The sequence below is a fragment of the Polistes canadensis genome, unplaced genomic scaffold, assembly GCF_001313835.1.
Source record: "Polistes canadensis isolate GaletaPanama2010 unplaced genomic scaffold, ASM131383v1 scaffold_712, whole genome shotgun sequence".
NCBI lineage: Eukaryota > Metazoa > Arthropoda > Insecta > Hymenoptera > Vespidae > Polistes > Polistes canadensis.
The window spans coordinates 1-14,514 of record NW_014570259.1 but is presented as its reverse complement, the minus strand read 5'-3'; the positions used below and the strand labels follow the sequence as shown (position 1 = coordinate 14,514).

The following is a 14,514-nucleotide window of genomic DNA, read 5'->3' as shown; positions in this document are numbered from 1 at the left end:
TATATCTTTATATATTTATTCTTTTATTTATTTTTTATTTAATTTTATTAATTTTTTTTTGTTTTAATTTTACTTTACAAAATTATAATGACACTGATAAATGACATTGCCTTTGAATAAGTGAATGCAGTACTATGGCTGCAGACGTAAAATGGGTGATATTAAGTCTCTGACTCAGAGGCCTGAAATTAAAGAAATACGTTTACTAATATGAATTTGTTATTTTTATTTAAATTGTCTGTACCCAGTGACAGTTTTAGAACATAGATGAGAGTATTGCAATATAGTTAAATCTAAGTGTACAAACATACTATTTAGATTTCTCGTGATAATGAAAATATACATTAAACGAAATTATATGCGTAAGGAGAAATCATCCTTCCATACGCAATAATACTAACAAAATTTGTATTTTCCAAAGCAATGTATGAAAAAATATATATCTATTCAAAACATATCATACATTTGCTTCGTGAAAATGTATTTACTTTTTGTAAAAAAAAAATTGTTAACTTTAATAATACAGAGAGTAAGCCAATTTTACTTAATTATTTAAAATCTACTTATTACTTACGCAATTTAACTCAACACTAAAAATATTTGTTTTATATTATTTTTTTGATTAAACTTTTGTACATCATAATAATGATTATTTTTAATAGAAAATAAAAACAGATAATAATAATAATCTGTATGGTTGTTGAGCATAATAATATAAGTCATATCAGCTCGCTTCATTAGTGAAATATCTCACTTCTGTGTCCGAAAACATCACTGACCGGATGATAAGAAAAAACTAACTTACACTAGGATCGCAGTCAGCACAATGCCAAGAATAGCCTCTTCTTTTTGGAGATTTTTTCACTGGAGGGTCTAAGCACGTGAAGTGATAGCATTTTTTACATTCATCGCACCTACAAAGTACAAAATATTTTATTAATGATGAATATAAGTAGAAAAAATAAAGATTAGATATATACGTATAATACACACTGACTTATAATATTAAATATAATAATAATAATAATAATAATAATAATAAAATATATAGTGTAGACTTTTAGCATGATTACTAACATTACAAGATTTTGACTGGTACCAGGAGTATCACAGACATTACACTGCGTAAGAAGATCCGCATCTTTTCCCCTCTTCACATTTCCTGCTTGTAATCGGGTATTATTATTTACGTTAATATTACTAGTTGTATTCATTGCCACAACATTTGTAGAAGGTGGTGGAAGCGGTGGTGGTAAAAGTTTAAGCGTTGGCGGTGGCGGTGTAATTTCTGTACTCGTTGACGTAGCAACAAACATCTGTGGGCTAGATTTTGAAGCTACATCTCCATCCGGCCGTGGAATTGGTTTTATCTTTACAAAAAAAAAAAAAAAGAAAAGGAAAAAAAAATATATATGCAAATAGGAGTAATTAACTACTTATTAGAAAGTAAGTAGTTTTTCTAGAGATATAAATTTGCGTACCTTTATAGTAATTCGTCTATGAACTTCTGGTTGTGCCTGCAAATCTGGATTTTCAATATCAAGACTTTTTCTTTTGTGTTTTCGTTTTCTTTGTTTTACTCCGGTGATTGGATCAGGTGTATACCTCTTATGCTTTTCTCTAATAACAAATCACAATATGTTTCATATTGTACGAGATTTGTAAAATCATGATCATTTAAAGGATTATACCTTCGCCTTTTTTTTGCACTCCTTTGTGAAACAGATTCTGTACCATCTGCGGAGGCTACCATATATTCGGGAGAACCTTCTCTTGGTGCAATAGTAACATTATTAGTACATTGTTGATTATGTGTTGATTCAGCCAGTTGGATTTGTTCTGTTACCGAAGGTTGTGGGCACATAGGTTTTATGGTTAACTGTGAAATGAGTTTTAGTTAAGTTTAGTTTGAGGATTTTTAATAATAACGATCGAATTAACGAAGTTTAGATGTGTTGTGTTTGGAATATTAACAAAAAGAAAAATGTATGTCGAATTAAAGAAAAAAGACGCTGAACTTTAAAGATTAAGGTAATATGTAGAAAAATTATATTGTATGAACCTCATGTATCGTAATAAAAATTTATAATAAAATAAAATTTCCAGTTGCTGAAGAAGTCCCAATAAAGGGACGAAACGTCCAACTTAGTTAAATTAAGTTCTACTTCTTTTTATGTCCAAGTTCGCTATGAACCCTTATCATTAAGAATTATAATTTTGGACGAGAGAAAATACTGAATAAGTTTTAGTTAAAGTTTAGTAAAATAGCAAATTCGATATTAATGATTTGGTTTAAATCAATGTTTAAAATAAGCAATACCTTTGGCGTAGTAGGCGTATCAGGAACAGTAACGTTTGTTACATTGTTAAGTGGTGTAGATGCATTTTTGGATGTGGTTGGTGTAGTTGGTGTCATAGGTGCTTGAATTTCTTGAGGTGGTGTGGATGTTAAATTAGAATCATCCTTACAATGCCTTAATTTACGAGGAGCAGACGTATCTACACGTTCAACCTCCGATCCAGAAGATTCTTTATCGCATTCGGAACATTGCCTGTTTTAATAAAATCATGAATAACAAAACATTTCATTAAGGGAATCACATTTACTTTAGAATTATATACACATACCATCCCATAAGTTTGGTTTTTTTAGGCATACGAGACAGAGGAGGACTTAAACAAGACAAATGGTAATGAAGATGACATGTATCACATTTTGCAAGAAGATGTTGATTAGTAGATCTTCTACATATGCCACACTGGTGTCTCAAAGTCAATTCGCTTTTGTGATTTTGATCATGAGCTTGACTACTCAGTACTCTACCTTCACGAATACCTTCTGCTCCTTTTCCCACTGGTAGGGGAAAACCAACACCCATTTTTAATGCAGCTGCAGTTGGTACACCTAATCCCGTACCTTAAATAAAAGCGGATTAATTACCTTTTTCTTTATAACACTTATACTATTATAATTTATTATTAATTTAAAAATATATGTATGTATATAAGTGTCATTTACCAAGTGTAGGTGCGATTCTTGGTTTTGCTAAATCTGCTATTAAAGGCAATGGTTTAACGTAACCACTATTTCGTAGCATTTGATGATACATGTCGATTTGTTCTTTTAACGTTACGTTTACCCTAATTTGTTCTTCATTGTCCTTCATAACTTCATCGTATTTTCTATCTAATCTTTGTTGTTCATTTAACAACTCTGAATTAATGTCGAGAAGTTCCTGTAATCTTCTTTTCATCGAAGTGAGACGTAAATTGCGATCCAAGTAATATCCTATGAACTCTACGCTGAAGGCTGGAGGGATGTGCCATTTTTTTCTTACATCCACTAAAGCTACAAGTTGCGCCTCCTGTGTTTCTAACACTGTCGTATCAACGCCCATTAATTTAGCTTTTTTTGCTAATTGTCGACACGCAGATGCGGATGTAGTTAAAAGACGAGGCATTTTCTGAGTTGGTACTGAAAATAAAAAAAGAAATAATAATAATTACATATATATAATAATAATAATAATAATAATAATAATAATAATAATAATAATAATAATAATAATAATAATAAGTATTGTAATAATTTGAAATATTTCTAACATACCCCAAGGAGGTGGACGAGATGCTTTATGGGCTAGATATTTATGTCTGTGCTTTGCCAATTTCCTTTGAATTCTGCGCTGCTCCTCTGTATCTAAATGGTTTGGTTGTTTTAAAAGCTGCTGTCGATATTGAGCACGTAATTGCAATGCTAGCCAATTGCGTTTGCGTCTGCGAACAAGAAGTTTATCTGAATGTAATTTGCAATGTGCATAAAATGGATCAGCTTGATCCACCTCTTCACTATGTGCTTCAGATAATAAACCTTCTCGCTGAGCACTGAAACATATATTTGTTAAGACTACATGTTAATAATTCAAATATTAATATTCTATATTTAAAATATATCTTACCAAGTAACATGAAAATATGTATGGCACATTCCAGCATCGCATTCGATACAAACTCCAGTACGAGAAAAACGTGCATCTTCGCATAAAGAACATTGCTTTGCACCCCATTTGCTATATGCCATTTCAAAAAGTGTTACACTAGATAAGCGATCCACCTAGATAAAAAAAAATATATATATAAATTGTATATATTTAGGAATATTTTAATCACATTAAAAGTAACATACCTCGCCAAAAGCTACACCAGGTACATAAAGAGCACAGACTAAATGAACCCATTTTCCTACATCAGTTTCTTTAAAAATTCCACCTTTATTAGGGCAAAGTTCACACGATGGATCTTCAATGCCTGCACTGCAAGCTTCACAAAACCATGGAGCTGATTGGCACAATGAATCAGTACTGGAAAAACTCTCTACATCTGATACGCCATAGCATCCTGCGATATATTGATTGCCGATTAATAATTTCTTGTAATATATTAAATAGTTTTTATAAAATGTAGTCAAGATGTACCTTCATGAACACTAACTCCACATCCATCACATTCAACAATTTCATTAACATCATCGCTTCTGTCACCAAGACAACCACAACAAATAAGCATTTTGTTCAATTTCTCATCCATTGGTCCACTTTTCATCGCTTGCTGACGAGCTTGTTCTATAACATCTCCCACAGTGAGACCAGTGTTTTCTTTTGTATTTAACAACGGATCGCCTAAAGAATCATCTGAATCTTCCGATCCATCTTCTTCTTCTGATAAAATAAAATAAATATATATTTTATTGTTCTCATAGATAGAATTAAATTAGTTTTGATATTAACTAAGTAACCTTTTCCGACATCATTAGAATCAACTGAGTCATCATCTGATTCTTCGCAATGATCTTCGATTCTAAAATCACTATCATCAGAGCTTTCGCCTAAATCAAAATCTAGTAATGACTGTTGCGCAGATTCAACAGGCTTTACTCTTCTCTTTTTTGGATCCCTTTCGACTGTAAAATAATAACAATTTATTACTTTTCTTCATGTATATAAACGTATGAGAATTAATAATTAAATAAAAAGAAATAAAATACTTTAAAAAAGGAATTAAAATAATATAAAAGAAATAATGAATTTTGTATAAAGGAAAAATAAACAATTAATATCCGATAACATGCTCAATATAAATAAATAAAGTAAAGTAGTAGTAGGAAAGTTAAGAAAACGAAACTGAGGTTATGTTCATTGATTATTAAAAAATAATACATACAGGGACTAGTCATTGTATCTTAATTTCTATATGATAATTTTCTATAAAAAGTACAATTAATCCGCACTATATATCATTAATTATAATATTGATATAGTTTCTTTTTTTTTTCCTTTTTCTTCTTCTTATTAAAATTGAGTGTACGCGTAGGTATACATCCTTCTCGATGGGAGAACTCCCACCCTTCGTTTGTTATATGAAATGAGATCTCCCTCCAACATTAACAATACGTCTTATTAACGATATACATGTTGCATAAGTTTATTTTCTAATTAAGTAATTTTTACATATATATATATATAACAAGCTAATAAGTCAAACAAAATCAATCAAAACAACTCGATCTATTTCGTACATTTTTATTATATGAAAGTTCACCAACCAAACTTTTTAATTTTGTTTACGTGAGGCTTTATTATATATTTCCATAGAAAAGAATAAAAAAAAGAAAGAAAAAAAAGAAAGAAAAAAAAAGAAGGAAGAAAAAAAAAATGGAAAATAATAATGTATTTATTTCCAAATGCAAAATAATGTTCAACGTGAAATCTAAGCGGGCGAAATTAATTAATTGCTTTTCGTTCATTAAAGCATCCTTCTTATTAAATCACATGGAAAACACACAAGTGTTATAAATATAAGTACAATTATAAAATATTTCTTATTAATATTTATATTTTCGGCATAGAATTAATATTTCAACCGTATTATTTTTTAATCCTTTGATACAAACGTACAGATTATAAATTCTCATAGAAGAAGAATAAGAAGAAGAAGAAGAAGAAGAAGAAGAAGAAGAAGAAGAGGAAGAAGAAAAAAAACATAATTTTCTATTATAGATTCTATAATTTAACATTTGCGATTAGAAATATAAGAAACAAAAATAACAATAATATTTAATGGAATTAAATTTACGATTTACTGTACAAATTTCAGTGTACTTACTCATTGTTTTATATAAAAAGCCTACGTCGTCTTCTTGAGACATTTTTGGTCACGAGAACGATCTTTAGAGAGAATAATACTTTTATTTTGATTTTCGGTTTGCTCTTTTAATCACGACGAGTATTCGTTTATATTATGAGATTGTTTATATTCGATAAGTTCGAAAAATCGTCTCATATCAGTTCACTTGATTAAATTAATTGAAAAATTTAATCCATAGCAAGGAAGCTCCTGCATTGATGTCATCCTTTCTATGGTGTTATAACACAAATGCTATATACTTATGCTTCGGTTCATTGCCAAATCGCCATGTTGCCTTTCGAAAAATCCTTTAAGCGGGATATTCGAAAATACGAAGAAAACCTGCATTTTAGATCTAATTACTTTATATTTAATGTCCCTATTAATAACGAAATCTATATTCTTTTTATAAAATTTTAATAATTTTGTCCAATCTTTCAAATGTTAAATAACTTTTAACGAGAAAAAAGTATATAATTGAATTAACATACCCTTATTAACACGAATAAAGTATAAAAGTAAATTATTTTCTTTTTGTTTGTCCTGAATAATATTCTTAATTTTTTATTACAGGTGAAATAAAAAGCTTTAGCAAATTAAAACGTTTCTATTAACAAAGCTATAAATCTTTGAATAAAACGAACATCTTATAATTTTCTTTCTATTTTTTTTTTAAATAATCTATCATTTTTATTTCGTATGTTGTGTTTTTATTAATAAATGGAAATTTTAGCGACAATATGGCGGCCTATTGGTTACTTATATATATGTACAGATATATTGATACATACGTAAACGTTACAAATATTTTTCTTTAATTATTAAACATTTAAAATCATTTTTTCTAACATTATATTGTTCTAGGGATGTTAATGAATATTTTTAATATTCAAATGTTAAAAATTTATGTTGTTAAATGAGAAAAATAATGTTCTTTATGATTAATACTTATGGTAATCTATAGCACCTAACTTGCCATTTGAGAATGAAGCAATCCATAGATAGAATCGTAGTAGGCCATGAAACATACAGTAAGGAATATCCCTAGACATTTTTTCTTACTATTAGAAATACCATATGTATTAAGTAAATATTCGTTCCATGAATATGGTAGCCCTGATGGTAATAAATATCAACCACGCTTCTACTTTAGTTTAAAGCTTGATCAGAATATAACCTAAATTAAAGTATTTTTTTAATATAATTATTTCTCAGTAAATTTAACATCTTCCAATAATATTTATATCTATTTGTATAATCACAGTTATTTCTTTCAAAATGGTAAAAGAACAATTTAGAGAAACTGATGTCGCCCGAAAAATGTATGTATAATAATTTATAAAATTTTTTCCTCATTAAAATTTACAAATAATTATTATATGTTGATGTCTTTAATATATATTTATATTACTGCATTGTTAACATCAAAATGTAAAAGGTAATGATTTGTAATTCTTTGATTAATTTATTAGATCACATGTATCCTTCGGGGTGGATACCCCTTACAACATGGAAAGACAGGCTCACCTCCAGGTTGTTTCAAACAATGTGTACAATGCAACTGATCATAGTCCTGAAAAATTTGGTGTTCTTGATAATCGTATGGTATGTTAAATAAAAGATTATGTTTATAAGATATTGAAGTAATAGGTTATGTTTTTAAGTTGCTAATTTATTTTGTTGATAGGGTACGAGTTCTAATGCAACTAACTGTACAACTTGTGGAAAATCATTGAGCGAATGCATTGGTCATTTTGGATATATAGACTTGGTGTTACCAGTTTTTCATATTGGCTATTTTAAAGCCGTTATTAACATTCTCCAAAGTATTTGTAAGGTATTATGGATGACTTTTTTCTATAATATAATTTAACGGTATTTATATATGTCTTTTTTAATATGCACTTTTAATTCATAGAAATGTTCCCACGTAATGCTGTCCAAAGCAGATAAAATGAAATATCGGTTTAAAGTTGTTAATCCTAATTTGGGATATCTTGAGCGTAAAGCTTTGAGAAAACAGATTTTACTGAAAGCAAAAAAGACAACAATTTGCCAAAATTGCGGAGAACTCAATGGAACTGTAAAAAAAGCTGGGCTACTTAAAATAGTTCACGAAAAATTTAAAGCAAAGAAAAAATCTGATCCTATTGTTACAGATAAAGTAATCGAGTACAATCATGTAGTTGAAAATAATAAAGAAATAGATGGAATACTTCAAAGTGGAATGGGCGATATTTTAACTCCTACAGAAGTAAGATCTTACAATGTTTCAACGAAACTTACAAATATATAAACTTCATTGATTTAATTTCAGGTTCAAAAGATTTTGGTAAATATACCAAAAGACGATGTCCCTTTTTTATTGATGAATTATGAACGCGCTTCGCCGGAAGATTTGATTCTATCAAGAATACCTGTACCACCGATTTGCATTAGACCAAGCGTTGTATCTGATTTAAAAGCAGGCACTAACGAAGATCACCTTACTATGAAATTGTCTGAAATCATTTTCATTAATTCTTCTCTTCTAACACATAGTATACATGGTGCCAATTGGTCAACAATTAATGACGATTACGAATATTTACAATTACATTGTGCTCTTTATATTAATAGTGAAATGTCAGGAATACCATTGCAGATGCAAGTGAGTATTACAGTTAAAATTAAATCAATATTAGACACGTTAAGAATTGTTGCTATATATTATGTATATTACAGCCATTAAAGCCATGTAAAGGATTGGTTCAAAGATTAAAAGGAAAACAGGGACGTTTTCGTGGTAATTTATCTGGAAAACGTGTGGATTTTTCTAGTCGTACGGTGATATCACCGGATCCTAATTTAAAAATAGAACAAGTAAGTTTTATTTCACAGGCACAAAATTTAATTTTATAATCATATGAATATATTTTTGTAGGTAGGTGTACCTGTTCACATTGCAAAGATATTAACGTATCCAGAAAAAGTGAATCCATCAAATATAGAATTAATGCGAAAGTTAATTAAAAATGGGCCCGATGTACATCCTGGAGCAAATTTCGTACAACAAGGAAAGACTCAATTCAAAAAATATCTTCGCTATGGTAATCGTCAGAAAATAGCTCAAGATCTACAAGTAATAGCCTTATTTTTGCAATATAAAAATTATTTATAATTACTCCTATTTTACTAATCATTAAGTTACCGTTCATTTAATGTCATTTTTTTAGTTTGGAGATATCGTTGAGAGACATCTCAGAAATGACGATGTAGTTTTATTCAATCGGCAACCCTCATTACACAAACTAAGTATAATGGCGCATAAAGCTAAAGTATTAGAGCACAGAACATTCAGATTTAATGAGTGTGTCTGCACTCCTTATAATGCCGATTTCGATGGAGACGAAATGAATTTACATTTACCTCAAACAGAAGAAGCAAAAGCAGAAGCTTTGATACTAATGGGGGTAATATAATAAACAAATGTATTTTTTCATTTTCTGCTTGGAAAGTTAAATTCATTATTGAATATAATTGGCGTATTGATTTTATAAATATTATCAGTTTTACTGTATTTGTCTAATTAATTGAAGTTGAATAAATTACTAATTATAAATTATTGTTTTTAGAATAAATCTAATTTGGTCACACCTCGGAATGGAGAACTACTAATAGCAGCAACGCAAGACTTTATTACGGGTGGATATATTCTAACGAGTCCAAGTACTTTTTTAAATAAAGTACAAGCATATCGATTGGCAAGTTGTTTATTAGCAGATACAGATGTTAATATGCATATAGATTTTCCTAAACCTATAATTACAAAACCAATAGAATGCTGGACTGGTAAACAAATCTTTGATTTAATTTTGCGTCCCAATGAAATGTGTTCAGTAAAAGCAAATTTAAGGGGAAAATTTAAAAATCATACTAAGGACGAAGAACTATGTTTCAAGAGTGCATGTAAGGCTTATATATATATTTTATTTTCTATTATTAATAAAATATAATTCATTATAAATATAATAATATATATTATTGCAGATGGTGTTATTCGCAACTCACAGCTGTTAGCAGGTGCTCTAGATAAATCTGTATTAGGATCTGGTTCAAAACAAAATATTTTTTATACCCTCTATCGTGATTGGGGCGAAGATATTGCTACAACAGCAATGTGGAGATTAGGTAGATTAGCAAGTTGTTTTCTTATGAACAGAGGTTTCTCTATTGGCATTGGAGATGTTACTCCAAGTGATAGTCTTCTTAAATCAAAACAAAAACTTTTAGATAATGGGTAAGTTTAAATTTTTATTATATGAATATTCATAGAATAATTATTATTATTTTTTTTAGTTACTTTAAGTGTACAGAATATATTCAACGATTGCAAGAAGGACGTCTTCCTTGTCAACCTGGTTCTACAGAAGAAGAAACTTTAGAAGCAATGATATTGAAAGAGCTTTCTGGTATTCGTGATCTTGCTGGTAAAGCTTGCGTAGATGAACTTCGTCCAACTAATAGTCCATTAATTATGGCAATATCTGGCAGTAAGGGTAGCTTTATCAATATTTCACAAATGATAGGTATGTTTGGAAAAAATTCATTTTCAAATTTAAATTTGCATATATTATGTAAGTAATTGAATATTATTATATATTTAAAACTTTGTAGCTTGTGTTGGTCAACAAGCCATCAGTGGCCATAGAGTTCCAAATGGTTTCGAAGATCGAGCTTTACCTCATTTTGAAAGAGGGTCTAAAGTTCCAGAAGCCAAAGGTTTTGTCGAGAATTCGTTCTTCTCAGGTCTTACTCCTACTGAATTCTTTTTCCACACAATGGGTGGGAGAGAAGGTCTTGTAGATACAGCTGTAAAAACGGCAGAAACGGGATATATGCAAAGAAGATTAGTCAAGAGTTTAGAAGACTTGTGCCTTCAATATGATTTGACAGTACGAAATGCAGTAGGAGATATAGTGCAAGAAATTTATGGCGGTGATGCATTAGATCCAACATATATGGAAGGTAAATTAATATTTTTATTGATTTTTCTATATCGCGCGTTAATATTAACAAAACAAATCAAGAATCTTTTGTATCAATGAAATTTTGTAGGAAACGATTGTCCAGTTGATTACAAAAGGGTTCTTGATCACGTAAAAGCTAAATCCCCATACAAAGGGGAGGATGCATTAGATGGTCCTAGTGTGATTAAAGCTACGAATGAATTGTTAAAATCAGAAGAGTATGAGTGTCTAAGTGACGAATTTAAACAGGAATTAAGGTAAGGAATATTACGAGTATATTATACATAACAATTATCTTAATGTTCAACATTTAAACAATTAACTTTATGAAAAATTATACTTTAAACAGCACATTCCTGATATCTGTTGCGCGTAAAATAGCTCGTTGTCGACAAAATATTAAAGTAATGACACCTGTTTTGTCACATCTTGAGCGATTTACTTTATCTCAATTAGTGGAATTTATTCACACTTGTAAAGATAAATATATGAGAGCTAAGATTGAACCGGGCACAGCAGTAGGTGCATTGGCAGCACAAAGTATTGGAGAACCAGGAACTCAGGTTTGTGTTGTTATGATTTTTACTTCCTATAAATGATCAAGTTTGGTCATMTTCCTGGCAACATCGGCAGTGCCTTAGCACTGCTCGGCCCAGAACATCTAATTGTAAGAGCATCACAAATCTGTTATTTTTTTAGCTAACACTGAAAACGTTCCATTTCGCTGGAGTTGCTTCGATGAATATTACACAGGGTGTACCACGTATTAAGGAAATTATAAATGCGAATCCAAAAATTAGCACTCCTCTTGTTAAAGGAGCTTTAGTAAGTATTTTTTTTTATAAAGCTATATATAATTATTCTAATAATATATTTTTATATTTATTTATGTATTTATATATTTTATCAGATGAATGATACGGATCCTGAATTTGCGAGACGCGTTAAAGGAAGAATAGAGAAAACTACTTTGGGAGAAGTAACTCAATACATTGAGGAAGTTTATTTGCCTGATGATTGTTTTCTCTTGATTAAATTAGATCTAGATAGAATAAAGCTATTACAATTAGAAGTAGATGTTAATTCAATACATTATTCGTAAGTATAATTACTTTTTCGCAATGTTCTTAAAACGAAAGATAACACAACTGATATCATTTTACAGAATATGTACATCAAAATTAAAACTAAATCCAAAATCCGTGATCGTAAGAAGTGATTCCATTATCACCATTAATCCTAGTAAACAAAAATTAAGTTTAAATTGTGCAATAACTCACTTAAAAGAGACAGTGCTTAACGTAGTAATTAAGGTAATTAAAAATATAGGATGATAAGGAATTTTTATTTGAATAATATTACTTATGCATATATGTATGATTGTTTTTAGGGATTACCATCGGTATCAAGAGTTATAATAGTAAATAATGATTCACAAGGTAGAGATAAATACGAATTTTTCGTCGAAGGAGACAATATGAGAGAAGTGATGGCAATACCTGGTGTTCTAGGCAAACATACTACATCTAATAATACGATTGAAGTATATGATACACAATGATACATTTTATAATTAGATAATTTGTTTTTTTTAGTTTAAAAGAGATAAATTAAATATATATTTATTATATTGATGATTTAGGTATTTAAAACGCTGGGTATTGAAGCAGCAAGAAAAACTATTATGAATGAAATCAAGGCAGTAATGCAGAATCACGGAATGAGCATTGACAGGCGTCATGCAATGCTTGTTGCAGATTTAATGACAAGTAGGGGGGAAGTACTTGGTATTACAAGACAAGGTTTAGCAAAGATTAAAGAATCTGTTTTAAATTTAGCATCGGTAAGTAACATGTTTTATATAATTGTTGACATTAAGGTTCTAACTCCGTTATATATTTTTTCAGTTCGAAAAAACAGCAGACCATTTATTCGACGCAGCTTACTATGGTGAAAAAGATGTTATTTGTGGTGTATCGGAATCTATTATAATGGGAATTCCAGCCCCAGTAGGAACGGGAATTTTTAAATTACTGCACAAATATCCTTTTTATACTAAATTAATCAAAGATATTTTTATATACTCATATATATATATATACATATATTTTTTTTTTNTTCCACGATTATAAACAATCGATGCTCGTATGATCGGTGGTACGATTGGATATTTGACTCTTTTTTTTTTTTTATATATATATTTTTTTATATATATTTTTAATTTCCAGATATATATTAATATTTTAATCATATTTATAGTTAGAACATTATTCGACAAATTATTTTCCTTAATAATTAAATACAGCTGATAAAGAAGAACCAATAAAACGAGACCTAATATTCGATGACGCCAAATACCATAAGAAGGAGGATAGCAAACAAGTAAACCAATAATATGGATTATTATATGTTTCTTAATAAAAAAGTTACTTAACACAAATGAAAATGGATTATTTTAAAATTTATAATAATTTCCTTGTAATTTTTACCTTATAACAAATTATTTGCTATTAATCAACAAAAGTAAAATTATTTGTTAAATGGAGAGGCATTGGTTTAATATTTATTACTACAGTAAGTATTGTTTATAACAACATTGTTTTATCTAGATGTATACAATTTTATTATAATTTTGTATATATTTATATAAGATAGTTCTCCAAAATAAAACACAGGAATGTTCGACTCTCTTAAAGGTAATTGGAGTTCATTTCTGTACAGTCAGTCGGCTATTAAACATCTAAAAAAGAATAACGTATTAAAATTATTGAATAATTTTATTCTTACCTAATCATTATTAATTTAATATTATAGGAAGTTTATATTATTACATAGAGTGGGTTAATAATTGATATATTTTATAGATTATTTTTCATTGAGTTTGCTGCTACAATTATTGTATCACATTAACAATTCCAAGATTTTTATTAACAATTGAATTTTTTTATGTAATTATATGCAAATGATAAGATCTGGGAAAGTTGAATTATTTGAATTTTTATCTTAACGTACAAAGAAAGCACTATCAAACAAATGTCAGCATACTTTGATATATACTGTATAAATATTTATTAACTTTTTTTTATAATAATTTGAATTTTCATATGTAAACGCCTTATGCGGGTTCGTGTATGTTGGCGCCTGTACTAGTGTGAGTGCATGCGGATGTGTGTGGTATATTAATTCTCTTAAGATTGAGTGTGATGAACATAGGATGTATGCGTCCTCCGTGGAGGGGAGCCGATGCTCGGTTGTTCGAGGAGAAAGAGGTAAAAAGGTAAAGACGGACGATACGGGGAGGAGTCATTTGTTCAATTAGTTA

The 14,514-nt window shown here is 29.3% G+C and overlaps 2 protein-coding genes across 3 annotated transcripts; one reads left to right on the top strand and one right to left on the bottom strand.

Moving 5' to 3' along the window:
* Positions 1-30: 30 nt before the first annotated feature.
* On the bottom strand, positions 31-6,483 carry LOC106792801 (PHD finger protein 14). 2 transcript variants are annotated; one of them, XM_014759323.1, is made up of 14 exons: positions 6,163-6,483; positions 4,796-4,960; positions 4,476-4,718; positions 4,187-4,398; positions 3,960-4,114; positions 3,611-3,885; positions 3,020-3,475; positions 2,629-2,917; positions 2,321-2,552; positions 1,692-1,879; positions 1,482-1,620; positions 1,078-1,370; positions 806-914; positions 31-182 (listed from the first exon to the last, which is right to left on the bottom strand). In XM_014759323.1, the coding sequence occupies exons 1-14, from the start codon at positions 6,203-6,205 to the stop codon at positions 162-164; spliced, it is 2,820 nt and encodes a 939-aa protein (XP_014614809.1). In that variant the 5' UTR covers positions 6,206-6,483; the 3' UTR covers positions 31-161. The 2 variants fall into 2 exon arrangements, with proteins under 2 accessions (XP_014614809.1, XP_014614810.1); XM_014759324.1 differs by lacking the exon at positions 6,163-6,483 and adding an exon at positions 5,221-5,408.
* Positions 6,484-7,314: 831 nt separating this feature from the next.
* On the top strand, positions 7,315-13,638 carry LOC106792800 (DNA-directed RNA polymerase III subunit RPC1). Its single transcript, XM_014759322.1, has 21 exons — positions 7,315-7,505; positions 7,656-7,788; positions 7,871-8,020; positions 8,102-8,437; positions 8,501-8,833; positions 8,908-9,045; positions 9,107-9,304; positions 9,399-9,635; positions 9,798-10,131; positions 10,213-10,462; positions 10,522-10,751; positions 10,840-11,190; positions 11,281-11,449; positions 11,542-11,755; positions 11,892-12,017; positions 12,103-12,290; positions 12,358-12,505; positions 12,583-12,735; positions 12,835-13,035; positions 13,100-13,233; positions 13,496-13,638. Exons 1-21 carry the CDS (start codon positions 7,462-7,464, stop codon positions 13,584-13,586), a joined length of 4,158 nt encoding a protein of 1,385 aa, XP_014614808.1. The 5' UTR covers positions 7,315-7,461; the 3' UTR covers positions 13,587-13,638.
* The last annotated feature ends 876 nt before the right edge of the window (positions 13,639-14,514 follow it).

What these genes read in the sequence shown, in the direction of transcription:
- LOC106792800 (XM_014759322.1), top strand. Translation starts at nt 7,462, where the DNA reads ATGGTAAAAGAACAATTTAGAGAAACTGATGTCGCCCGAAAAAT. An exon ending in GTGTTCTTGATAATCGTATG is followed by an intron (nt 7,789 to 7,870) that starts GTATGTTAAATA and finishes TTTTGTTGATAG; the next exon opens with GGTACGAGTTCTAATGCAAC. An exon ending in ATATTTTAACTCCTACAGAA is followed by an intron (nt 8,438 to 8,500) that starts GTAAGATCTTAC and finishes ATTTAATTTCAG; the next exon opens with GTTCAAAAGATTTTGGTAAA.
- LOC106792801 (XM_014759323.1), bottom strand. Translation starts at nt 6,205, where the DNA reads ATGTCTCAAGAAGACGACGTAGGCTTTTTATATAAAACAATGA. An exon ending in ACATATTTTCATGTTACTTG is followed by an intron (nt 3,886 to 3,959) that starts GTAAGATATATT and finishes TATATGTTTCAG; the next exon opens with TGCTCAGCGAGAAGGTTTAT. An exon ending in ATACGCCTACTACGCCAAAG is followed by an intron (nt 1,880 to 2,320) that starts GTATTGCTTATT and finishes CTCATTTCACAG; the next exon opens with TTAACCATAAAACCTATGTG.